Source organism: Mya arenaria, chromosome 11 (assembly GCF_026914265.1).
Source record: "Mya arenaria isolate MELC-2E11 chromosome 11, ASM2691426v1".
NCBI lineage: Eukaryota > Metazoa > Mollusca > Bivalvia > Myida > Myidae > Mya > Mya arenaria.
Genome location: NC_069132.1, coordinates 46,255,896 through 46,282,558, shown reverse-complemented (window position 1 = coordinate 46,282,558; position 26,663 = coordinate 46,255,896). Strand labels below are relative to the sequence as shown.

Genomic DNA, 26,663 nt, shown 5'->3' with positions numbered 1-26,663 from the left:
TTCAGGGATTCTAATACCCTTTTTTGCCTTAGAATAGTGTTCAAGGAGTACACCTTTCGGTTAAGTAGATATAATTATGTTCAACACGAGACATCCACAATCAGAACAATAACTAGAACTGTAAGCCAAAGGCTAACGAATACCCCCCAACCCTTCCTGGCAGGATATTCCAAAATGAAGGTGGACGGGTGAATTTGGCAGTCTGCCAACCCAATTTCTGTTTACCCACCCCCACCCCCCCACACATGAGTACCAAGGAAATAATACAGGTGTAAAAAATCACATATACAAAGGTTCACATAATGGTCATGGATATCTGAAAGTTTGAGAAAAATATATTGAAAAATGACAAAGGAGTAGGCCACCAAAGCGAATATTACCCCACTCCCACCCACCTCAGGGGAGATAACAAACCTGTTTCTCTCATTTTCACCATAAAGGGGTCATGATGAAAAATGACAAAGGAGTAGGCCACCAAAGCGAATATTACCCCACTCCCACCCACCTCAGGGGAGATAACAAACCTGTTTCTCTCATTTTCACCATAAAGGGGTCATGACTCCTGACAGGATATTCCAAAATGAAGGTGGACGGGTGAATTTGACAGTCTGCCAACCCAATTTCTGTTTACCCACCCCCACCACCTCCCCCCCCCACACATGAGTACCAAGGAAATAATACAGGTGCACAAAATCACATATACAAAGGTTCACATCATGGTCATGGATAGCTGAAAGTTTGAGAAAAATATATTGAAAAATGACAAAGGAGTAGGCCACCAAAGCGAATATTGTAACAAATTTAAGGCCTGTATGCACCTAACTTCAGGACTTTAGATGGTCTTTTTAAGGACAAAATCAATTAAAGGTCTTTTTAAGGCCATGCAAACATTCTGATTAATACAGGTGCACCAAATCACATATTCAATAGTTCATATCATGGTCATTGACATCTGAAAGTTTGAAAAAGATTTATAGAAAAAATGAGAAAAAATGACCAAGGATTAGGCTAGACAAAGCTGTATAATTTTTGCCTATTTTAACTTATTCAGGGGCCATAATTGGAGACATGATCATGTGATTCCAACCACAATCACAGGGGCAAATGTTCTCACCATGGCTAAAAGTTTGAAAAAGATTCATTCAAAAATGACGAAGGAGTAGGACGAACAAAACTAATTTTACCCAATTTAACTCATTAAGGGGCCACAACTCCACTCAGGATCATGTGACTCCCACCAAATTCATGGAGGCAAAGGTTTACATCATGGCCATTAATATTTGAAAGTTTGAAAAAGATTTGCTCAATAGCTTCAAAGAAGAATCCTGGACAAAGCTAATTTTGCCCAATTTAACTCATTAAGGGGCCACAACTCCACTCAGGATCATGTGACTCTGACCAAATCCACGGAGGCACAGGTTTACATCATGGTCATTAATATTTGAAAGTTTGAAAAAGATTTGTTCAATAACGACAAAGATGAATCCCGGACAAAAAAAAAACGGACGGACAGACGGACAGACAGACAGACAGACGGACAACCCGATTCCAGTATACCCCCCCCAAACTTTGTTTTGGGGGGTATAATAAGGAATCTTAGCAGTGAAGTTTAACACCTTTGTCTTTAAACAGTAAAATTTACTCTTTTTTTTACCTGAAGTCACAGGCATTAGACATGTACCTGACATTTTGGTTCAGTTGTCCACTTCCCATAAAACTCAACTGGCTATGATCAAATGCCTGTGTATGAACAGTCTACACTGTGGGATGTTTGATTTATAATAATGAACAACATATCAATTATCATGCTTGCAAATGTTTATTGTCAGGTAAAAGTGGTATTTATTCAATTCCATTTTCTGCACATTTGATGAGAATATAATGTTATTAATTATTATATATATTATTCCAAGTAATATCCAAACGGGACTTAAATGCTTTGGCAGCGTAGCCGTTGTGGACATGGTGGACATTGACGTATTCTGGTCCCCAAGCCAGATTTTTTCCCCTCATGGTGTTACATGAGTCCAGTAGCACACTTAAACTAGATTGTCCCATGGCAGTTCAAGTCTCTCAAACAGGCTTTCAAATTCTATGAAAATTGATTTAGAATCAGCCCTTGTGATTTTTAAGGAGGCCAAATACCTCAACACTATTTCTTTCTCTATAGCAGAAAAATAGCTGCAACAGTTTTCTCATTGTTTGCGTTTGTTGACTTGTCTTAGTTGAAACAAAACCGAGATCCATTAGCTCCTCCACATGTTCATCATTGAAATGGCTAGCCACTCCGTAAGTCATCTTGTATGATGCTGTACACCTTTGAAGTTTTATGTCGCTGAGAGCTTTTGTATCTTTGGCAAGTGTGTTAAGTAAGACACACTACTGTGGTGCCAGGGAGCATGTTCAGCCATAAATCCAAGTATCATGGCCTCTGGATTGAATTGTCAGTCACTGGATGCACTGGCTGAGGTGTCTTTCATCCCTGACTTTTGTAACCATCAACCTACCTGGATGGGGAAATACAAATTACAACAATAGAATTTAAATCTCACTATATATTACTACTACAAAATATTTATTCATGTTTGTTTTTTTAAATTTGAACCAAACCAATTTTCATTTGAACCTCCCATTATGGTCAACAGCCACTTCTTATTGAGAACAATGCTTCAAACATTATGAGAAAAATAAAGAAACAGCGTAAACTTCAATCGGCCAAATAAAAATCCATTATTATGACACAATCCGAATCGGGATGTCCGAAATAATGCTACATGCGAAAAATTCATTCTCAGTTTGATCACTTTCTATTAACTTAAAAAGAAACGTTTCGAAAATTGCTCTTCAAAAATAAATGGCAAATATACCCTTAAAATCGACGAATCGATGCTTTTAGAAGTTGGTGGTGGTCGTTTTTTTCCAATTTTCCAATACCCGTTTATTCGTCGTCTGTCATATCCGGATACGACCTTCCGGATACTGTCTTCTAGTCCCATCGGTAATTTCCGTAATCACCGGATGTTATCTTAACCAATCATATAGCTCGATTGCCAAGACGTAAATAGGTTCGTTAATTTCCGGCTTTACACTTCCGGAAAACTCAACCTTTCGTACCCATATTGTTCGAACTGAGCTCGAATCGCTCCCTGTACCCCTTCCCCCTAGAAAAAAACTCAACGGATTTACATTAATCTCAAAATCGATCCGTGAGGCCTTAAATCCGGAATTCCGGATTAATCCGGAATTTTATCATCCCTGTTCATGGAGCATCACAAATGTTGAGTTATGTGCCTGGCAATCCCCATAGAGTTATGGCCCTTGTCTTATTTAAAATTGCATATAATGCATGGAATCTTGTGTCACCCCTGTCATGGTAATTATATGAGCTGGTCTGCATAATTATGAAGATATGCATCGGGGTAAGTAGGTATTATTTGGGTGGAACTTTTGTATTGCCTTTTTTTGCTCCAACTCTCATCGTGCACCTGGTAATTCTGATGCACATATATCAACCGTATTTAGAAAAAATGGCCCTTGTTTTGTGACAAAGGCTGGAAGTTGAGGCATCTGTTTACTATGGACACATTTCTAGTTCCCAATTATTTTGAAGTGTTACTCTTTCCCTTTTCCAACTAACATTGTATTTCTAATTTGCCAATGGTAATTATTCTTCTATACATGTATAAGAAACAAAACATGTCAACTCTATTATATTGTCTGTATGTCAAGCTTGTTTCCTTCAAATTGTAATTTTCAATTGTTAAGTCCATGGTTAATCAAAATGGCCTCTTCTATTATTTCCTAAGATCGATTATGAGTGATGTACAATAGTGTAACAGTATCATAACTGTATTAAATTAGAATTTGGTAAACAAATGATTTGCTTAAAAGATTTGATCTTAATGTTTTTGTGAAATATTTCAATTTCGCTTGTGGTATTCAGGGATATACACCCACTTTTATTTTGATATCTTATGTTTGTAAAATTCTAACTTTTAAGCCATTAATTACATATATTATACGATATAAGGTAATAAATATTAAATGCTTGTCTTGGTTGTTGTGAACAGTTAACAATAATATTTTAGCCTATTTTTTCCTGGGTAGAAACTAGTACTGGTGTCCATTTCAGGAAGCTCTAGGCTGAAAGGCGGTCACATCTGTAGAGAGGATCTTATGTCTGAACATTATCAAACTTGTATAATATGTGTATGGACAATATATCCAAACCAGGATCGATAACAAGCCATGTTGCTCAAGTCACTTCGGAGTTGTGGCCCGTGAATTGCTTTAATTACACAAACTTTATTTTCCACACTGTAACTCAAGGATCTTTTGAACAATATGTGAATGGGCAAATTATCTTGGTCAGGTTGGATAATCAGCCATGTTGCCTCAGTCACAGAGTTATGGCCCTTGAATGACTTAAATGACACAAACCTTAAAAAACAATCATGTAACAAATGCCCCGATTAGACCTTGACTTGTCGGGCTTATGACCATTATTAGAGCCCAAGAGATGTTTGTAAGACATCTATGCCGCCCTAATGGCAGCCAATTAGTCATTTCAAACCTTTTTAACAAATTTTAGGAACATATGTCTCAGCGTTCTCTTTATAATGATCAGACAAACGTTCAATGTCACTATGGCCTTGAGCATTAAATGTCTGTGGGGTAATTTAAGGTCATTACAAACCTCTCCACCAAGTTTAAGAACTTTACGTCTAAGCATATTCTTTATATTGATCGGACAAACTTTTTGTGTTCAAGGTCACTGTTACCTTAAAATCAATAGGGATCATCTGCTGGTAATGACCAATTTCCCTGCCTAGGTTGTGGACCATAGGCGTAAGCATATTAAAGTTATCAATCAGACAAACGAGTTGTGGTCAAGTTCAGCCTAGATCTGCAGCGCCCAAAATCAATCTGCTTTTTATAATCATCCTCTTACCAAGTTTGTGGACTGTTTAACCAAAAATACTCTGGTTAACAATCTCAGAAGCTTTTTGTGCTCATGGTTATCACCACCGTGTCTTTGACCAACTGACCTCACAATCTATTAGGGTCATATGCTGGTCACGAAAAACCTCCCTACAAAGATTCAGGAATATTGGACCAAGCATACTCTAGTTATCAATCGTACAAGCTTTCAATGGTCAAGGTCACCATGACTGTGACCTTGATCTCAAAATCATTTGGGGTCATCTCCTTGTCATGACCAGCTTCCTACTAAGGTTGAGGACCTTAGGCCCAAGTGTTCTATAGTTATTTTTGAACAAGCTTTTGTCTACCAACCTTCCAACAGTCTGACATGTGCAAAGCAATATACCACTGGCCATCACAAATTAATTTCAGTAAGCAAATCACGTGTAAAAATATCTTCTGAAGGTAATCAAATCAACTGGAAAACAATCATCATTTTTTAATTTGATTTTGTCAAATTCTATAATTGTTAAAAGGTTGATAACTTGATGTTGATATGTATTAAAACTTGAATAAAAAATAAGTTAATCAGATTGATTTGAAGCATTGTCAAAAGACTGGCATTAATGGGTCCAAGTAACTAAAAAAAAAACTTGACTTTTTTAGGACAATGCAAGTACTTTGAGCAAATCAACATCCAATGTGCCAACCATGTTTGGCATTAATTTGTGTTTTTCGTACAAAATATACATGTATTTGGTTTCAGTTCACAATGCATGATGAGCAAAGATGGCTTTTACAATATTTTTTTTATCAATGAATTTTGATGGGGACTTTGTAAGCAGCATTGTGGTACAAAAGAGCTCATTCCACGAGGCAGATTCAATAACATCTCATACAGTAACTGAGTGTTTGTTATAACGCAAAGTGCTAAAATCAGCTTGCCCTATGACTTTCCATCAAACCTTCTGCAATCAGTCATGACCAGAGGCAAGTCGTGTAAGAGGAGCCCTATACAGGGTATCATATATGCGGATGTTCTAAGTGAGGAAGCTAACTTCTAGCCATGGGGAATTTCTAAAGGCTCTCTGCGAATGTGACGTTGTTTCAGAGGCCAAGACCTCATATCAGGTCACACAAAATGCAGTCACATGTGAACGGTGACAAGCAGAATGCGGTCTTCTGAAATTGTAAGTTCTAAGCATCATGTGAAACATGATTTATATAAAAAGAACAGTAAATTACATTCTAGATCTGTCTTGCCATGGGCCCAGCCATTCTATCTCCAGCCACAGCACACACATACCGTCATAATCCCCCAAGTCATGTCATTATATACTAGGGACAAATTTAAGATTTTCAAAGTTCAAGTACTGTGTCCAGACTGTAGCTCAGTTCAGCTTGGGGTAACGTGTGAAGCACAAGCCATTCTTGGTATCCCCTGTTCTTGCTCTGTTCAAGCTACTTTGTGATATATAGACTCTTTCACAGTTACCAGGGATATAAGGGGTATCCTACAATGACCACAAAACTGTATTAAACTGTCATACATGTACTCAGCTTAAAAGTTTGAACATCTTATCATATCTATGAAAACCAGGTAAGCAAATACAGCAGACCCAAAATGGTACATGTGTATAAAAATAATTTATTTTTAGTTAACATACATAAAATATCACGTTATAGATAATGACACAAGAAAAATAATATGACAGGCCTCATTTACATTTACACACATAGTTAGACACAAAGACTAATGTAATTTGTTTTCATATAGAAATTCTGAACAAATTGTGTCATCTCAGGGTGTAAGAAAAATAACAACCATCCTATCAACGAACACATTGTTCACGTTTTCAAAACAATATTACTAGGAAGTTATTATATACTCTTTGAATATAATAGTTTGAATTAGACAATTTATTTGATTTTTGCAGTATTATTGTTCTATTAATTAGAATGTTTTACTGCCTGAAACGTCTAACCTGTCTTTATCAAAATTCTTGATCTAATGATATTTTGTAATATGCCCGTTGTTAAAAGGGCCAAACTGTGCCCTATGCAAACTTAACACCTTTTTTTTTCAAAACATGACAAAACAAATGCACTTTATTTACAATGTCATGAAGAGTTACTGAATAACTGGCAGTGGATGTTTACGTTGAATTCACAACAAGAGAGTTAGATTAAAATCAAGAACAACTTTGGATCACACTCTTTTGCAAATTAAGAACATTATTCATGAAACTAACAATAAATTCAATAGCATAAAAAAGAAATATCAAGAAAAAAAGAACATAGTATTTAAGCCAGTCAAGCTAGAGTGCTGTGGAGCAAGAGAAAAGTACTCTTCTGTTATTTACAGTCAAATATGCGGCATAGTTCAAAAGCCAGCGTTATTGTCTCAGGCAACATTTGTTTCAATATCTTTTACAATTTTTGAGTTATGGTTATAGTTGTTAATTTTTCACGCCAATAATGACTCCATCAACGCCAAGGCTATGACAATAATTATTTTCTTCAAAAACAGAGGAGCAAAAATCTAAAAATTCCTTGCAAATAGAAATCTAGTGTGGATTTGGTACAGGAAGGCATTTGGTACATGTATGTTTGTGGCCGATGTATGTTTGTTGTACATGTAAGGATTGAGGTACATGTATGTTTGTTGTATGTGTATGTTTGATGTACGTGTATGTTTGTTGTACATGTATGTTTGTTGTACATGTAAGGATTGAGGTACATGTATGTTTGTTGTATGTGTATGTTTGTTGTACGTGTACGGTTTAAGATACATGTAGGTTTTTGGTACAAGTAGGTTTGTAGTACATGTAGGTTTACGTTACATGTTTGTGATATGTAGGCTTGTTGTACATGTAGGACTGTTGTACATGTATGTTTGTGGTACATGTATGTTTGAGGTACATGTAGGTTTCTGGTACATGTAGGTTTGTTGTACATGTAGGATTGTGGCACATGTATGTTTGAGGTACATGTAGGTTTCTGGTACATGTAGGTTTGTTGTACATGTAGGATTGTGGCACATGTATGTTTGAGGTACATGTATGTTTGTTGTACATGAAAGGTTTGTGTGACATGTAGGTTTGTTGTATATGTAGGATTGTGGTCCATGTATGTTTGATACTTCTGTCCAAGATTTCTAACCAGGTTTTATGGCCAATTATCACCAGTTATACATGTATTATAATTATAATAAAACAAATAAACAATCAACATCAAACATATTGCACATCCCTAGCAATTATTTTCTTCTTTTTTTAAATAATAAGAAAGGCACATTTACACAGAATATAATTTCTTGATCTCTTTTGCATGGCATCGCAAAACAAAGAAAAAATTGTGCATTAGTTTTAATATGGCATCAATAAAACTTAATTTTCTATTTTTGAGCGTTGAATGCAACATGTTTTCGTAGCTGTGTGCTTAAACATGCATTCTAACTCCAATATACCACAATTAATACAATTGTTATAATATAACAAAAAAGATGAAAAAATCTCGAAATCAATGGTTTTTATGAAGGATACCAAGTTTAATTTGGAAGAAAGGAGCAGAAAACATGGTATTTCTACCTTATAAGACGATAGTAGATTGCAGTTAATATTTTAGCACTCACCAATCATTTAATAATTTTGTGTATTCAGCTATTAAATACATGGTTACAATCTTGCTACCAGTAATTAATATTTTCCATAGATGCATTATTTAGGAAGTAGTTAAAGGTTTATCACTCAAAATTTATGTTTGTTATACATATGTATGTTTGACTTTGAATATTAGTGCCACTTTAAAGTGGCATGTTATGCTTAGAAGTGTTCTTTAAACAAATCAATATTGTCCAGAAAGATAACGGCAACATCTGAAACATTGCCAGGGATTAAGGAAGCCAGGTGTTAATGAGTCCCAGGTTAATCCTTACACAAATTTGTTCAGTATCTGGCACATGTTATTTTAATATATGAAGTTATTTCCGTATGAAGCGGAAATACACTATCAGTCCAAGAATACCAAGCTCCAGTAGTATAACCACGATTAGTATCATCTTGTTTGTCATCACCCTGAAGAGAAAAATACATCAGAATGGTTATGCTTGAATCTCTTTTATGGGTACATGTAACAAAGTAAAACAAATTAATGACATAAATTCAGTTTGCAAGTCTTTTTTAAAACCAAAAACCAAAATCAAATTGATCCATTTTTTATCTCCTAATGATTAAAAGCAGCCCTATCTTACCTCATTGCCATGGTTTTTAATATCTTCCTGCTTTTGCCTAGATTATCATCAGTGTCATGCAACTGAAAGTGAATTTTATCATATAAATGACGGTCAATGTAAAAACCAAGCATGGATAACTGAAGATAAAAGTTCTATATACTCATATCAATCACAATATAATTGTGTTCCCTGAATAAGCTAGAAATTGAGCTGTTAGTGCAGTGTTAAATACATTCGCTTTTTACCAAGGCCATCCTGGTATGATTCTTAGCCTGGACATATGTGGGTTTGGTTGGTAATCACCAAGCTTGGCGTGTTGGTTTCCTTTGGGTAGTGTGGTTTCCCTCACAGCATTAGACCATACTCTTGCTTATCATTATGCCAACAAGAGTGATTAGTATTAAGTTGTGATATTTAAAAATTGTTTTGAACAACTTCAGTTTTAATCAATAACTAATAAGTTTAAATCTCCTACCCTGCCTCTTGTCCTTGTAAGCACCTCCCTCTGTCTACCAAGCTCATCAATTATCTCTGTGCCGACCTGGTCTGTCTCTGCAGCAATCTGGTGTGAGCGGGCAATACTCTCCGAGGCTCGGTTTAACGATTGTGTGCCCTGAACTAGTCGATTACGCTGTGATGCCTCTAGTCTCTGACGCGGGAAAAAATAAAATAATAGATTAAAATATTTTTTTTGTAGAACTAGTAAATTTTATATAAAATTTAGTGGTTAAAAATGGGCCATATGCTAAATCTTGTGTTAATTTAAAAACTTAATGACAAATGTGATTTTGAGGCCGGATGTATGTTTAAAGAGGAAAATGTAATGCTGCTGATCAATATTGACACTGGTCCAATCACTGGTTCTAAATATCTTTTTAAATGAGAAATATCCTGACTAGGTTTCATGAAGATTAAATAAACTCTGTTGAATTCATGAAAGGAAAAATAATCTTGAATTGACATGATGTTAATTTTTTGACCCAATATTTTATAACCAATATTCAAACTGGTCCTTAATGTCATGCGGACAAATATTCTGACCATGAAGTCTGGCCAAAAAAAGTTTTGCCAAAATGTCCATAATAGTACAATATTGAATTTCATTATATTCCATAATAATGATGTATGATTATTAACCATTAGTTAAATAATAATATGCACAGAGTCTTTAAACTCTCAATTTATTTTCCCCGCCGCAAGGCGAAGGGATTATATTAATGGTAGGCATGTGCAATGCGAAATAACTATAACTCTTGCTGCAGTATTTTTTTATTGTCCTGTTGATTTTCATACTTATTTTTATTTTATTATAACAGTAAGACAGCCCTGAAGGCAAACAAACAAAATTTACTAAAAAATGAGAGTGGCTAGGAAAACTCCTCACCTCATCTCTGTCAAAGCCATAGTTCTCCGCCTGGTAAAATCCTACTTCTGTTTTTCTCTTCTGGAAACAGAGGATACATGTTTATTTAGTACATTCTATAAATATCAGTAACTATCCATTTTGGTGCTTTAAAAGCTGATACCATTTGACTTAATATTCTCTTTATCTTCATATTTAACAATGTTTCATTAATAAAGTCATGAAAACAGTAATGCATTAGGAATGATTTAATTCAATGATAAAAACTTTCTGTCATTATGGTATAATACATGTCTATTTGTGTAGTTATATTGTTTTTTTGGCCAGTGGACTTAATTTACTTCAATTTAATCAAATTTTCAAACAAATTTTTAACACTGACGTTGACTTCCTCTGCGTTTTTTCTGTCAACTTTCCACAAGCACCTACCAGGTCTTTGTTAAGTTGGTCGAGGTTTTTCCTGTATGTTCGCAGCCGTCCCAGCATCTGGGTACGGTACTGGGTTGGCGCAATCTTCGCTTCATTCTCCATTTCCTGCATCTGTACAATAAAAGGTCATTGTGAGAATAACTGTAGAATGATCTAAATTTGTGCAGTCCATGTTTTGCAACTGTTTGGTTTGGGTCATTCTTTAAACCCATGATGCCATATAAATGTATATAAAAGCACAAACAAAAGTGGGTAAATAAATATTTTGCTAGGTGTTTAAATTCGAGACCTGACACACTTCAGGAAAAACATGAATATTAAACCTTTGCAAAATTTAAGCTGTCTACAGAAATAGGAGCTGCTGTCTACCAGGAAATGTTTGTGACAAATGTAACAGACACTCTGAAGATAAAATAGTTCTCTAAATGGTAAAAGAAAAAAATTACTTTTTAAGATGAGCTCTTTTAAAAAAGGATTATCTCAACCTGTTGAAAAGTTGAGGTAATCAATGAACTGTGTTACAGCGTGATCATTGGTCGCACAAAGAAACTTCAAATCTGGTCTCTCATAATGACATGTTAATATACAAATTAAAATAATCAATGAGGAAATAACTTTAATCCCATTACTAGCTTTAATTACAGATCATGCAGAGATACACATACTAGCGACAAACACTAATATAAAAAAATAACAATTTAAGATAAAAGAGATAAAATAATATTTACTAACAATGAAATTTGCTTCTTCAACCTTCTTCTCAGCTTGTCGGACCGCATTTTTCCTTTGTTCTAAAAAAAGCAAAACAAAGATAATGAAATCATGTTTGAAGTCATACATTATATACAACGTGGGGCTGTAACTGTGCTAGCACTCTGGCTGTCGTTTGTCTGAGCAAGGCATTGGGAAAACTTTTCCTTCTGTGTTCACTTCATTGGTGACAGGGGTAAAAGTGCCTTGCTTGGCCTTAATTGGGGACATATTAAGTGTGTTTGGGTAGGACCCAGCAGCTCAGCTAGCTCAGTCAGTACCCTCGATGCTTGTGTTCTGATGGTTATGTGTTTGAGCTCCACACCAGGCTCTTTTTTCCTGCCAGGTTTATATCATTCTGCAGTATTCCAGTCATTGAAATTAGACTTTTGGATGAACAAGCCCTCTATGCTTGGCATCAAATTTTTGAATAGGCCCTGCTATATAAAATTCAGAATTTGAGCAAGCCTGGAAGACAATTCACCAGTGCAGGGCTTGCGAGCTTGTGCTAATTTCGACCAATGGCATACAACATGTAGTATTTAGGCTTGGTGTATTAATTAAATAGAATAAATCATAATGTCATTTTTTTCATTCTGGATAATTTGATAATTATAATTTCAATTATGATGATGTATGCTTGATAACATTTTGCTATGCCTATTGTGTAATATAAATGTATATATGTAAATACAAATATATGTCCGAAAATACAAATCCGAATCACTATCTACTTCAACATAGGGACTACTGTTACAGCTGCTAGTACCTACCTCCAGTTTGATTGGTGATTCCCTCAATAACAGGACGAAGTCTATCAATCGACGTAGAGAAATCGTCTTCTAAATTTTCGAATTTTTCAGATGACATGATCGTTTTGATGTTTTTTTGTCATATGAGATTTTTTTGTTGAAGGGAAACAATTTGATAGGTCGAAGGTTACAGTACACTATTTATTAGCCATATTTCAAATTCAAAGCAGTGGCGGCTTCCCTTCAAGTAAGTATTATACACCACATATATATAAAACAATATGTATATATATATTTTTTTTAAACCCCGACCTTCCGCACCCGAAGCGAACGCTCCACCACCTCGCTATATTGTGCACTAGGTTAGACCAGAGAACGACTAAATAGAGACAGGGGTCTGCCCTGGTACGACTTCTTCAGTCCATGATAACCATAGATGATGACCATTGATTAGAATAAGGGGCATTTTATTATGTGATTGCAATCCTTAGCTGACAAGCTCCTGATTTGTAATTCCTAATGCCATATTAGGGTGTAATAAACTGAAACATGTAATTTCCTGGCCCAAATCTCTCGAAACTGTTTAAGCCAAGCAGGCTTAAGAAGCTTATAACTGTCAGCCAAGATACAAACTCAAATTTTATTTTGATTAAATGAAAAATGGTTTAAAGCTATTACTCATGAAAAAAATCTTATCTAAAGTCTACAAACTTTTAAAGAAGTAATTGCTAGGCGTATAATACATAACTATGATATGCCAGAGCAAACCATTTTGAGTCATAATTACACGTGTTGTACTTGTGTATTGCTAAATGCATTGCTGCCGATATCGGAACTTACGGGTCTCTATATTTTGGAAGTTTTCAAGCCTTTTCCGGCATTCAAGGGCTTGGATCCTTTAGCATGCCTCTCATTTAGCTTTCATTCTGATTCATGTTCTAGCACGTGAGATGTTTAAAACCAGTGAAGTGAGAAAAAAAATCAACAAAACCGCTTTACACTACATTAACCCTAGGAGCCTGATGACAGATTTACACCGGACCGTTTGGTGATTTGACGCTTTGACTGAATTGAAAGTACTCATCCTCACTAAGAAGCTTGGAATTTTATACAATTTCAATGTGCGTCTATGTCACGTAGATAAACTTGAGAAAGCGTCATTAGAAACTTGATTTTCTTCATCCTTTTATTTTATCTTATGGGTAAGTGTTATACTGTAGATGAAATATCGAGTACCCATCACTCTTTTTTTTCTGTGTTACAAATAAAATTACACGATTTTGTGAGTATGCATACACAAATTGCCAAATTTGGTGTTTCTATATATTTAATGCATATAACCCTCTTGAGTCCCTACTAGTAGTACTGGGTAAAATGCCCTTGAATACTGCGTATCAAAAATGGAATAATTGGGGGCATTTTTTAAGGTAATTCATGTACATGTGTTTCGGCTACACAAATATCAAGTTGAGTCTATTTGATTTGCATTAAGAAAATGATTGAGATATTTTTGATATACGAAGGTATATAATTTATTATATGTTGACCAAGGTATGAATAAATAAAGAAAAATGATAATGACAAAATTTAAGTTAATAGATGTAGAAGTGAAACCCTCATCTCTATCCTCATCTCTATACATGTAATATTCAAATCATTACCAATTAATAATAAGGCCAAATAGGCCTAATTTTTTCTTTGTTTTTATTTAAACTGCACTAACATGTAGGTAGTGGCACAAACAAACTACTATTAAATTAGCCTCTTAAATGTATAAAAACCGGGTTTCATTTTGTCATTATCGCCTGTTGTAAAAATTCCATAAAATTCCATGGGATTTTTATCCTGTGCCGGGAGATAGGGGAAACGATAACAAATTTAGGGGGATTTTTTCCCCTGGCGGGTGATATGACATGTTCAATACCCTCATCAAAAATTTGGAATTAAATAAAAATGAACAGAATAATTAATTTAGTCACATACATGTACATATATTACTTTTCAGTTTACATGGAATGAGCCAGGATGGACTTTACAGAGCACCTACAACCAGAGCTGGTGGACATGATTTTGTCATATCTGTCTCCCAATGAGCTCAGCGTCTTCTCAAAGTGTAGTGTCATGTGGAGGGAAGTGTCAAATAAAGACAACCTTTGGTAAATATGAATACAAATTAAGTCTTTTTAGCTTAATATCATTTTGACATATACAATTGAATATTATTTCATGATAGGGACTTTAACCAGGGACTGATTTTAATAGCCCTCACCGTGATATGATTAAATATTCCTGGTAAAAAATCATATAATTGTCATGAAATATAAATATAATATAAAAATGGTCGTTTCATTTACTGAATTGCTAGCAATCTTACTTTTTGTACACTTATGAAAAAAGTCCATTTAACATAAAGTGGGAAATGAAGCTGTTTTAGTATATTTCAATGTAAACATTTGGCACTATTCAGAAAGTGATTGGTTTTGAAAGAATAGTATGTTAACTAAGAGTATCTGCAGGTTGCACCACTGTATGGTTCGAGGTTGGCTGAGGTTTGGTCTCAGTGGTGAACTAAGCACAGAGAATCATCTCAACATCCAGATGAATGTAGCTGGCAACTCCCCAGTCTTCCATCTCTATGGTAACTGCATGTACATGTAGGCTAGACTAGACTAATGTTAAACAGATAAGAGATTTTACCTCATAAAACTACATGTAACTACATGTATGTATGTTTGTTGCTCTGTAAAGCTGTATCAACATCATGTTACTTTTTATCAGTGTAACATTGAAACCCAGCAAAGAGTTTTTCTTTTGCCTGATTGTGCAAAGCAGTAATACCTTTGTTTATATAGTTGTCTAACCACACATGTATCTATTTTGTTAAACCATATTATACAGAAATTATAGCCCTATTATCTTTGTGTTTTTTATTCAATTTTAAGTAAGATTCAAGATTAACAATGAAAAACCTTTGATTTTGCCTGAAAATAAGAATATATTTTGTTAAAATATATTATATCTGCAATAATTTTGATACCTGTTTTATCAGTGCCAGAAGATTCCCGACTGTCTTCATTGTGTAAGTGGAAGAACATATTTATCCGAGTGAAACATCTCCATCAAAACTGGAGGAAGGGCAGGTACACAGTCTCCCCCATGTTGAAGGGTCATACCGAGAAAGTTACGGCATTTGCATGTAATGGTAAGATACAGTATACTGAGGTACAATAAGACTGAAGTGCTCTTATTGATAATGTAGAATAGATGTACGTTAAAAACATAATTTTATGTTTGCTGTGACCATATCAAGACTACATTATCATTTAATTGCTGAAAGAGCCAAAACTGAGCTGCAATTTTGCAATTTTATTGGAAAACACAAGTGCATTATTAGCCATATACTTGTAACACTATAAATTTAGTTTATTTTAAATTGAAATAATTTGTAACGGCTTGATTGTGTCAAAGGCTGGTTGCTTATATATTTACATATGAGTCTATTTCTTAGTTGAACATTTTTTAGAACAATCTCAATGCACTAGTTTTGGGGTGAAAAGGCAGTCACAACATCACATACAATGTACCACTAGACCATTACATGTACCATCCTTCTTTCCTTCTTCCAGGTCGCTGTGTAGTAACGGGGAGCGAGGACAAGTCACTGCGTATGTGGGACATGAGCACAGCTAGCTGTCTTCGAAAAATGGATGGTCACATGGACACCATCACCAAAATCATCTGGAAGGTAGGGCTGCTGACTGTCAAGTATTTTATGCATTTAACTATGTGACATGTACTTAATAAAGAATTCTCAAAATTTGATAAAGTTGATATTATAAATTGTAGCATAATAATACCTATATCAAAAGAAACTTCAGAAAAAAAACATAAAGTAAAAAACCTACTTTATATAGTCTGTCTTAAGTTAAATGGAACATTTTTTTACATGAATTTACTATCACATTCCCCCCTACTATAAGCTAGGTGTCCACCAATCAACAAACAGATCATGGGTTTTAACTAGGGATGCAAACGAATGGCAAAATAGATATTCGAATGTTCGGTAATTCTTTCGATCGAATATTCGAATATTCGATTACCGAAATACATATTTTAGAAGATGTAGTAAACTGCTATTATTATTCGCTAATGTAATAGCCGGGGCATTTTAACCATATTTTGTCGTAGCCACGGCTGACCCTGATTTTCCCTAAATGAGCCATTGAAATTCTCCATTTTCAGGAAGAAAAAAGCAATACATTATAAACAGACAAACAACAAAATCGAATAATTCAATTCCACTGCCTTTTGTAAACAATGTAAAATTACATGGATTCCTAGTCAAACAGTGTTTTGCGCCAATGGAGGGTCTCTCCGTAGGACGATCAGCCTCGTTCTGAGATTGACCTCTAATTTGACTAAACCCAAACCAACTCGGGAACTAGCAAAATAGTAAAACGAAAACATAAGTGGATTGTACTCATCTATTGTACAACAATAGAGGAAATATATCCTTAAATCCATTTCAAAGCCAGAAAATTGTATCGAAAGATGGAAACAGTTTAAAGCACATATTTGCAACAACATTATTGTAGCACAATATTACATTATTGTGGCATTCATATCATCACCTCGATTTGTGTTATGTTGCTCAGCATAATTTGCAGCCAAGACAATACATTGGTGTTCAAGCCGATCCCTAGCCAGTTATTGTAAAAGTAGGGGGACTTTTTATTGTATCCGACGATATGTCCCTAAATGACACATAACGCGTGTCTAGTCATCACATTCACACCTCTGGCATTAGGGACCAATCGTTGTAAAAACAAGATAAACAAACTTTATAAATAACATCAGTGATGAAGGCAAAATGTGTTTTATTCTCTTTATTGATTTTTTTTTTCGAATATTCAAATACCAATTTGACATTCGAATACCATACGTATGATCGAATATTCGAATATTCGAATATTCGTTTGCATCCCTAGTTTTACCTTCCAGTGGTACTTTCTCATGGCATCTCATAATGGACCTTGACAGTACTTTCTACACAGGAAACACACTTGAGCCCTTTTTTTACCCAATTTATATCCGTCTTCACAATCATGCTAAGAAAGATTAGTGTGAAAAAACAAACAAACTGGCTTTCATTTCAGGGCAACACAATTATCACAAGCTGCGCTGACAGTTCTATACGAGTGATTGACTCTAATGAACTGAAGATTCTGTTTTCCCTGCAAGGTCATAGTGGCAGCGTTGACCATTTGGCCCTGGTTGGCAAGGTGCTAGTTTCTGCTGCAACCGATAGGTAGATTATCCATTATCATTTGCCGAGTTTTAAGATTTGATATATAATCACTTGACTTGACCTTTGTGGGTATGTTGATGTGTATTTATTAGTCTATGGTGATACATATATGTATATAGCATAGTTAAGGAGAAAAAAGTTATTACCAGTGATACTGCATTTACATGTGTTTAATTGGGATGGAACGGTGATGTAGTCATAAAGCACTTATATGTCAATCCATGGGTTGTAGGTTCAATTTCCTGCCTCACCACTAAAAATACTAATTGTCTTCTGAGAGGGATGTTACACAGGGGTCCTGTTTGATAGTGCTGTAGGCTGGCACATGTAAAAGAGCAAGGGACGCTGTAACCAGGTTTACATTATGTCTGTGCACTTTGTCACTTTATAAGACTGATACTCTCAGTGGCGCCTTTCATCCTCCCTCTCACTGGGGCTGTTAATTTTACAGTACTTATGATGATTCAATGCTTATAAGTTGCACCCTTTAACATTTCAGAACTGTAAGATTATGGTACTTGCCAGAAAGAAAGTTGATACACATTCTCAGAGGCCATGAAGATGAAATAGAGGTAATTATAATATGCTTGGTATATGATCACACTTTTCATTGGAGGTGAGGCTGTCATGTGACAAATCATGGATAGTGATATTCACTGTAAAGTAATATTGTTGTAGACAGCCCCACATCCATAAAAGGATGTGACATCTTTCCCATTGTACACTATGAAACTGTTTAAATCACAAACCACCCAGCAACATAATTAATCTCAAGGACTTAATTTCGAGAAAATAGCATTTTCAGGTGTATACAAATATCATGTAAAAAAAATAGTTTTAAGGAAGGCTAATACTAAAAGCATATAACACTTAGACTGTCTTATATAGACTGTTAACTAGACCGGGATATACACCTCTTCATCAATCAAAACCTGTATATGAGACTGATGAACTCTCATGGTCTCTCAAAATTTACACCATACTAGTAACTTCCTAGGAAATGGAATCTGGAGTGTTTCTATTTTATCATCTTTCAGCTGTCTTTACTAAAGTAAACAATTATAAACTAAATTAAACTAATAGTAATATGTTCATACAGCCAGAGAAAAAGGTTTGTAAATTCATATTCGATTTCTAGAAAAACTGGAGAGGGTGGACTTTTTTGTTTTTAAATTTAAATAGCATTTACCCAGTAGTGTGTTTTAGTTCATTATTTAATTTTCAAATAAGCATTTTTTTGCGGGGGATGATTTCGGTCTTGGAAAATTGTTTCTTGCATTTTATACCTAGCATGACTGACTTAGGGACATTTTTAAACATTGTGTATTCAAATGTTATGGTTTCTTGCTAAGATTATTATGGAAATGGACAGAAACATTTTCTAAGACAATCAGAAATGCGAAAGAAAAGTCTAAGGTTGGGGCTATGTCGGGAATTTTTCAGGCTTATTTATATCTTAATTGTTTGTCTTTCAGTGTATGTGTAGCCATGGTCAGCATGTAGTGACAGGATCGTGGGACAACACCCTGGCATTGTGGGATATTGAACATGCGGAGATTGCTCATATGTACGAGGGACACAGTGAAGGTACCTTTAGTTCTTTATAGTTTTCTATAGTTATTGATATTCTTTAGTTTTCATTGGTATGATTATTTATTAAATTTAGGTATAGAGGTGTATAATTGTTTTTCAGCAGTAAAATGCAATGGTAATATGCTGTAAGATATTTCAAGCTCTATACCAAGATCACTTTTCATGACATGTTTAAAAATGATTTGTCTGGATTGCTAAAAGTTGTAATTACCATAGCTGGGCTGCTAAAATTTCTTTTTAAAAAACAGAAGCGATGGATTGTGGCATGTTATACCCCAAAGATTATTGGGAGGGTATACTAGTATCACCATATGATCGGTCAGTTGTTCGGTCAATATCAGACTGACTCTTTATGTACCGGTAATCTTTAAACATCTAATGTAATTATGATCTTTATTTCAATATTTGCCTGAGTCAATCAATAACATTCTGTGTCAAGGCGTGTTGCGGGGTAGTCATTACTTCTGTGATAGCTCTAGTTTATCCTAGCACAAAATTTTGAATATCGTCACATATCCTCATCTACATGAAAATAACATTCATGACATTCTGAAATGTTAGATTTCTTGTAGCTGTTACTTTTGCAGACCTGTACAATTGAGCAAATATATTTAGCGGAAGATTGGACAGCTAAGTCGAGAAATTATGCATTTTCCCTCATATAGTTACCTGGAGTGCAGACAGTCGAGTCCAGAAATGACACATTTGCTCCCCAAAATGTTTTCACATCTATAGAACATTATAATTATAACTTTTGTATTCATCATAAATGTGACCTTTCATTCCAGCTGTTACATGTTGCTGGTACAACGGTGAGAAGATAGTAAGTGGAAGTGCGGACAGTGATGTTCGGATATGGCAGATTTCCCCACCAAAATGTCTCCACATCATGCAGGGACACCAGGGGGAAGTGGTAAGTTGATGGAATATTGATTTCACCCACGGCTCATTCAGTCCGTAAAGTTGAAATCATTTAAATACTGAGAACTACGGTCACAAAGTTTGTGAGTTTGAGCCCCCGTTGAGAAAAAGTATTCTGTGTTCCATTCAGTTTAAAAGTCGAAGGTGCTACTTCATTGTTAAACATAAGAGAAATATGTTATAAACCATATTTCTTCCACCAAGTGATGAACGTGCCATAAGGTCATGTACAAATTGATAATGCCTTGAGGTCATGTATTGATAAAGCCATGAGGTCATGTATTGATAATGCCTTAAGGTCATGTATTGATAAAGCCATGTATTGATAATGCCTTGAGGTCATGTATTGATAAAGCCATGAGGTCATGTATTGATAATGCCTTGAGGTCATGTATTGGAAATGCCATGAGGTCATGTATTGATAATGCCTAGAGGTCATGTATTGATAATGACTTGAGGTCATGTATTGATAAAGCCATGAGGTCATGTATTGATAATGCCTTGAGGTCATGTATTGGAAATGCCATGAGGTCATGTATTGAAAATGCCTTGACGTCATGTATTGATAAAGCCATGAGGTCATGTATTGATAATGCCTTGAGGTCATCTATTGATAAAGCCATGAGGTCATGTATTGATAATGCCTTGAGGTCATGTATTGAAAATGCCTTGAGGTCATGTATTGATAATGCCTTGAGGTCATGTATTGATAATGCCTTGAGGTCATGTATAGAAAATGCCTTGAGGTCATGTATTGATAATGCCTTGAGGTCATGTATTGATAATGCCTTGAGGTCATGTATTGAAAATGCCTTGAGGTCATGTATTGATAAAGCCATGAGGTCATGTATTGATAATGCCTTGAGGTCATGTATTGAAAATGCCTTGAGGTCATGTATTGATAATGCCTTGAGGTCATGTATTGATAATGCCTTGAGGTCATGTATTGATAATGCCTTGAGGTCATGTATTGATAATGCCTTGAGGTCATGTATTGAAAATGCCTTGAGGTCATGTATTGAAAATGCCTTGAGGTCATGTATTGAAAATGCCTTGAGGTCATGTATTGAAAATGCCTTGAGGTCATGTATTGATAATGCCTTGAGGTCATGTATTGAAAATGCCATAAGGTCATGTATTGATAATGCCATGAGGTCATGTATTGATAAAGCCATGAGGTCATGTATTGATAATGCCTTGAGGTCATGTATTGATAAAGCCATGTATTGATAATGCCTTGAGGTCATGTATTGATAAAGCCATGAGGTCATGTATTGATAATGCCTTGAGGTCATGTATTGGAAATACCATGAGGTCATGTATTGATAATGCCTAGAGGTCATGTATTGATAAAGCCATGAGGTCATGTATTGATAATGACTTGAGGTCATGTATTGATAAAGCCATGAGGTCATGTATTGATAATGCCTTGAGGTCATGTATTGGAAATGCCATGAGGTCATGTATTGAAAATGCCTTGACGTCATGTATTGATAAAGCCATGAGGTCATGTATTGATAATGCCTTGAGGTCATCTATTGATAAAGCCATGAGGTCATGTATTGATAATGCCTTGAGGTCATGTATTGAAAATGCCTTGAGGTCATGTATTGATAAAGCCATGAGGTCATGTATTGATAATGCCTTGAGGTCATGTATTGAAAATGCCATGAGGTCATGTATTGATAATGCCTTGAGGTCATGTATTGAAAATGCCTTGAGGTCATGTATTGATAAAGCCATGAGGTCATGTATTGATAATGCCTTGAGGTCATGTATTGATAAAGCCATGAGGTCATGTATTGATAATGCCTTGAGGTCATGTATTGATAATGCCTTGAGGTCATGTATTGAAAATGCCATGAGGTCATGTATTGATAATGCCTTGAGGTCATGTATTGATAATGCCATGAGGTCATGTATTGAAAATGCCTTGAGGTAATGTATTGATAATGCCTAGAGGTCATGTATTGATAAAGCCATGAGGTCATGTATTGATAATGCCTTGAGGTCATGTATTGAAAATGCCTTGAGGTCATGTATTGATAATGCCTTGAGGTCATGTATTGAAAATGCCATGAGGTCATGTATTGATAATGCCTAGAGGTCATGTATTGAAAATGCCTTGAGGTCATGTATTGATAATGCCTTGAGGTCATGTATTGAAAATGCCATGAGGTCATGTATTGATAATGCCTAGAGGTCATGTATTGAAAATGCCTTGAGGTCATGTATTGATAATGCCTAGAGGTCATGTATTGAAAATGCCATGAGGTCATGTATTGATAATGCCTTGAGGTCATGTATTGATAATGCCTTGAGGTCATGTATTGATAATGCCATGAGGTCATGTATTGAAAATGCCTTGAGGTAATGTATTGAAAATGAATAAGAAACGCCATACGGTCATGTATTGATAATGCCATAAGGTCATGTATTGAAAATGCCATGAGGTCATATATTGAAAATTTAAAAAGGTCATATATTAAAAATGCAATGAGGTCATGTATGTTATGCTTAGCCTGCCTTAACTTAATTACACAGATTTTGTTGAATACACCTTACTATGATATTTATTTCAGTATTGTTTAACAGCGACTAATTCTGTCATAGCATCAGGGTCTTCCGACAGCACAGTCAAAGTGTGGGGATTCGATGGTTAGTGCATCTTTTTTAACACTGATAAAATATTGTCTTCGTTTAAACTAATACCGTAATTTTACACCCATCATAAGATGGCACGTATTATGGATTCGCATGTGTTGGCTGGCGGTTGGGCGGCACAAATAAGTTGTCTGCGCTTTAAATTGGCCGTACCAATTTTGCTTAGTAAAGTAAAATAGAAAAGAAAAATTCTTAATGTTGGCATAATGTGTCTGTAAAAGCCAGTGTGAAAGAGCCAAACACCAAATAACCCACTTAATAATACCAATTGATGACTAGATGGTTTGTATTTTTGTCTGAAGCTTTCTAAATGATAAAATCAGAAGCTGTATGGTTATCCTATCGGCAGAGAGTGTAAACACTTAGTTATCATTCCAGGTCGATGTCGGCACACCCTCCAAGGTCATCTAGGTGTGGTCCGCTGTCTCCACATCTGCAATGAGAGACTCGTTAGTGGAGGCGACCAGAAAAAAGTCATTATATGGGACTATAGGGTAGGACTAGGTGTAGCAGAATATTTAGTTAAAAAGTAGTTTAATCCGTCACAAGAGTTTTTTTTTATTTTTACTGCTATCTAGACCTGGTTGTTGGATGTTGGGTAGGCACGGTATCGAGCAAACTTTCATCTTCATCAAAAATCATGGGTTTGATTTCCTTGGCACATGTTAAGTCTGTGGTCACCAAATGAGATATTTGGATTTCCTTTGGGTACTCCCAAAAGCACAATCTCTTGCTTAACATAATGCAAACTAGTGTGAGTAGAATAATGTTGTAATTACTTATCTCAGAATCATAACATAACTAAGTTTAATTCAAACTTAACTGTTTCCTTTATGTCTCTCAGAAAGGGGAGCAAATGAACATTGTCCATCGCCACCCATCCCTGCTACACCAGATGTGGGTCAGCGAAACGAAGCTGATCACTGCGTCACCTGAGAGACCCGGAACTGTCTCTGTCATCAGCTACTGGTAGCTCAAGACTTAACCCATTATAAGCTATTGAAAGTCGGACACTTGACCCTGGATCAATCACTTTGGTTCATCAAGGCAATAACGCAGCCTTTGGGCAAAGACAGACCTTTATAAACTCTCAATCAACAACAACACTGGAACAGCGTTCGTCATCAGCTACTGGAAGCATGTGACTACACCATTTCACTTGACTTGAAGCTATCTATCGGGTTGAACCATAATGCAGCCTATGGGTGCAGACAGACCTTTATAAAATTTTAAACAACTACAACAACAACAACAGCAACCATCGAACATCATCAGCTACACCATCACAATCGACCGGGAAGATGGAGAAGCTGGTTGTGACCTTTTAGACTTGAAATAAATAATTGCATCATCAAATAAGAAATTATTAACTTGGCTATTAAGACCTATGACGGTAATATATATGCCACCAACTCTTTGACAGGAAAAATCTGTCTTCTATACTACTTGTATATCTTTTTTCTAAGATGCTTCTATAGTTATTGGCGAAAAGGCTCAATCAACCCAGCGGCCCAGCCAATCTAATAGTGCAGACTAGAATTGTGGAGCTTATGGTAAAACAAATATCTGTGTGTTTTGGGATTTGAAAAAAGTTTTATATAGAAAAATCATTTACCGGGTATTTTCTAGAAAATTCAGTTTTGAATTATTATGATAACGGTGACATAAAAAATGTCAAGCTCTGATGGACGTTTCATGTGTGTCTCACCAAGACAGCTGTGTTTTTTGAAATGTGTAAACACAAGTGTGTGATTAATGATGTAAGTAAATGATGTAACGACATACATTTGATGCCTAAGCTTGAGTTGATTTTATGTGGATAAATTTATCCAGCTTTGGAGCATTATAGGTAGAAATATTTACTTTTTAACAGCATTGCTTACATGACTGTGATAATTATGTTCTACAAATCCTGTGATTTTCAAATGATTACATATATTGCATTGTAATAAGTATCTATGTTGCCCACATACCTATGTTTTTTATTTGAACCCATACTTCAAATGTATATTTAAAATTTATTTGGTTTAAGTGGCCTGAATAACTCACAGATTTAGTTTTATCATTTAAATAGGCAAAGTTAGTTTCTGTTTGTTTGTTTAGTGGAAGTTACCACTGTTCTTAAAGAAAACCCTACCTACTGACACACTGTCCGTCCAGCCATTACAAACATGTCTTTAAGTACAACATTATAAGGAAGTTGACATCATGTATATTACATTATGTTTTAGTTACACCAACCTTGGTATCATGTTTATAACTGGCATTAGATGAAATTTTAGTGTTCATTTTGTGCCAAACAAACTCAGTTGCATGCACATGCAGCTTACAAACCTGCTATAACAACGAATTATTCCATTGTTGTATTACAATATAAAAAATGTTTTTATGCAAATTTGTTTTCTCGTTTATTAATATTGATATGTTGATTTGTTATGTTTATATTTTTATACCAATAATATAATTTGTTTTGTTTTTTCTATAACATATTATCTAAGTTGGTAACCTTAAAACACATATTGATCATTTTAGTTTCTAATTTTCAGCCTTTTTGTTTTTCCGTAAAACTAAAGGGACATTATTATGGATATTTAAATTACTTTTTTTGTCAATAATTACCTTTCTTGTTGTATTGTTACCAGACGTCTACAGAACTGGAATACAGTTATGGTTTCTATATAGTTAAGTATAGATTAGTTTGCTGACAACAAATAACAGCAATTCTGACAACCATTGTATGGCCATGAGTTTATGTCCATGTCTGAGTCATACGAAGTGTGCAAATATATGTATAATAAATAACAAACATCACCATCTCTGGTCAAAACAGCCACCTTTGGGTCTCACTCTGTTCCAGTAGTCTGGCATAGGGGATGAAATTAAATTAAATGAATTTATTAACGATGCAGATCATCTATCAGAAAATTGTTTGATCAATGTTTTTTTTTCATAATGTTCTCATAAAATGTCAAACAAATCGTTTATTCACAAATGTAGACTTTGTGATTATATTTTTATAAAATACATTAAAAAATCAATGTGTGTTGTTTATGAGTTACATTTTAAAATATCGAAAAAATCTTAAAAACTGAAACAAATTTAACAAAAGTTCAAGTCAGTCATGATTTAGTTTTATTATTGGCATTACTTGGTTTCTTTCAAATATCATATTTATCTTTAAAATGAAAAAAGAAGACAAATTAATAATTGTATCAAAGTGTTTAAAACATCCACTGACCTTCAATGAAAATGTAACAGAATATGTTTAATTAACAATTATGTTCCCAAATACCAAATTCCAATAGTGTGTGGAATGGTATTAATGGGAACCAGCGATGTCTGCACTTGTTCCCCTAGAGAAAAAACACCAACACAGAGCTAGCTAATTATTGTAGTATGTTTAAACATTGCATAATTTGGGATGCTGTTTATGTTACAGAATATCCATAATATATATTCCATGTCTGTTTTTATTCCACCACGCTGTTTTATTTCAAAACCACTCCAGTTTCCCTACCTAACCGTCTCGGTCAAAGTGCCCATCTGTCAGCAGAGAAGAAAAGAGAAAAAAACAACAAGAGCAACCCATTCGGTGCCAGCGCTCATCTGTTGTTTTTTTCTCCTCGGATTAACAAGAAGCATAACTCTACCAGAATTTCAGCAAGAGTCACTTTTACATACTTCACTTTCAAAACCTGCGTTGTTTTTTTTTAAAATTGCCGACGG

The 26,663-nt window shown here is 35.1% G+C and overlaps 2 protein-coding genes across 2 annotated transcripts; one reads left to right on the top strand and one right to left on the bottom strand.

The window, feature by feature from the left end:
• Positions 1-6,557: 6,557 nt before the first annotated feature.
• Positions 6,558-12,631, bottom strand: LOC128209969 (vesicle transport through interaction with t-SNAREs homolog 1B-like). Its single transcript, XM_052914250.1, has 7 exons — positions 12,473-12,631; positions 11,682-11,740; positions 10,950-11,060; positions 10,542-10,601; positions 9,633-9,806; positions 9,176-9,237; positions 6,558-8,999 (listed from the first exon to the last, which is right to left on the bottom strand). The coding sequence occupies exons 1-7, from the start codon at positions 12,567-12,569 to the stop codon at positions 8,906-8,908; spliced, it is 657 nt and encodes a 218-aa protein (XP_052770210.1). The 5' UTR covers positions 12,570-12,631; the 3' UTR covers positions 6,558-8,905.
• Positions 12,632-13,596: 965 nt separating this feature from the next.
• On the top strand, positions 13,597-25,961 carry LOC128209365 (F-box/WD repeat-containing protein 7-like). The gene is made up of 12 exons (XM_052913384.1): positions 13,597-13,653; positions 14,457-14,607; positions 14,968-15,089; positions 15,501-15,653; positions 16,078-16,196; positions 17,608-17,759; positions 18,259-18,331; positions 19,235-19,346; positions 20,141-20,265; positions 22,856-22,931; positions 23,316-23,431; positions 23,782-25,961. The coding sequence occupies exons 2-12, from the start codon at positions 14,477-14,479 to the stop codon at positions 23,908-23,910; spliced, it is 1,308 nt and encodes a 435-aa protein (XP_052769344.1). The 5' UTR covers positions 13,597-13,653; positions 14,457-14,476; the 3' UTR covers positions 23,911-25,961.
• Positions 25,962-26,663: the final 702 nt, after the last annotated feature.

Coding starts and splice junctions, on each gene's coding strand:
- LOC128209365 (XM_052913384.1), top strand. CDS start 14,477: ATGGACTTTACAGAGCACCTACAACCAGAGCTGGTGGACATGATTTTG. Junction 19,347..20,140: donor GTACGAGGGACACAGTGAAG/GTACCTTTAGTT, acceptor CTTTCATTCCAG/CTGTTACATGTTGCTGGTAC. Junction 22,932..23,315: donor CAAAGTGTGGGGATTCGATG/GTTAGTGCATCT, acceptor TTATCATTCCAG/GTCGATGTCGGCACACCCTC.
- LOC128209969 (XM_052914250.1), bottom strand. CDS start 12,569: ATGTCATCTGAAAAATTCGAAAATTTAGAAGACGATTTCTCTACGTCG. Junction 11,061..11,681: donor TTGAAGAAGCAAATTTCATT/GTTAGTAAATAT, acceptor TTTATTGTACAG/ATGCAGGAAATGGAGAATGA. Junction 9,807..10,541: donor ATGGCTTTGACAGAGATGAG/GTGAGGAGTTTT, acceptor TTCCCGCGTCAG/AGACTAGAGGCATCACAGCG.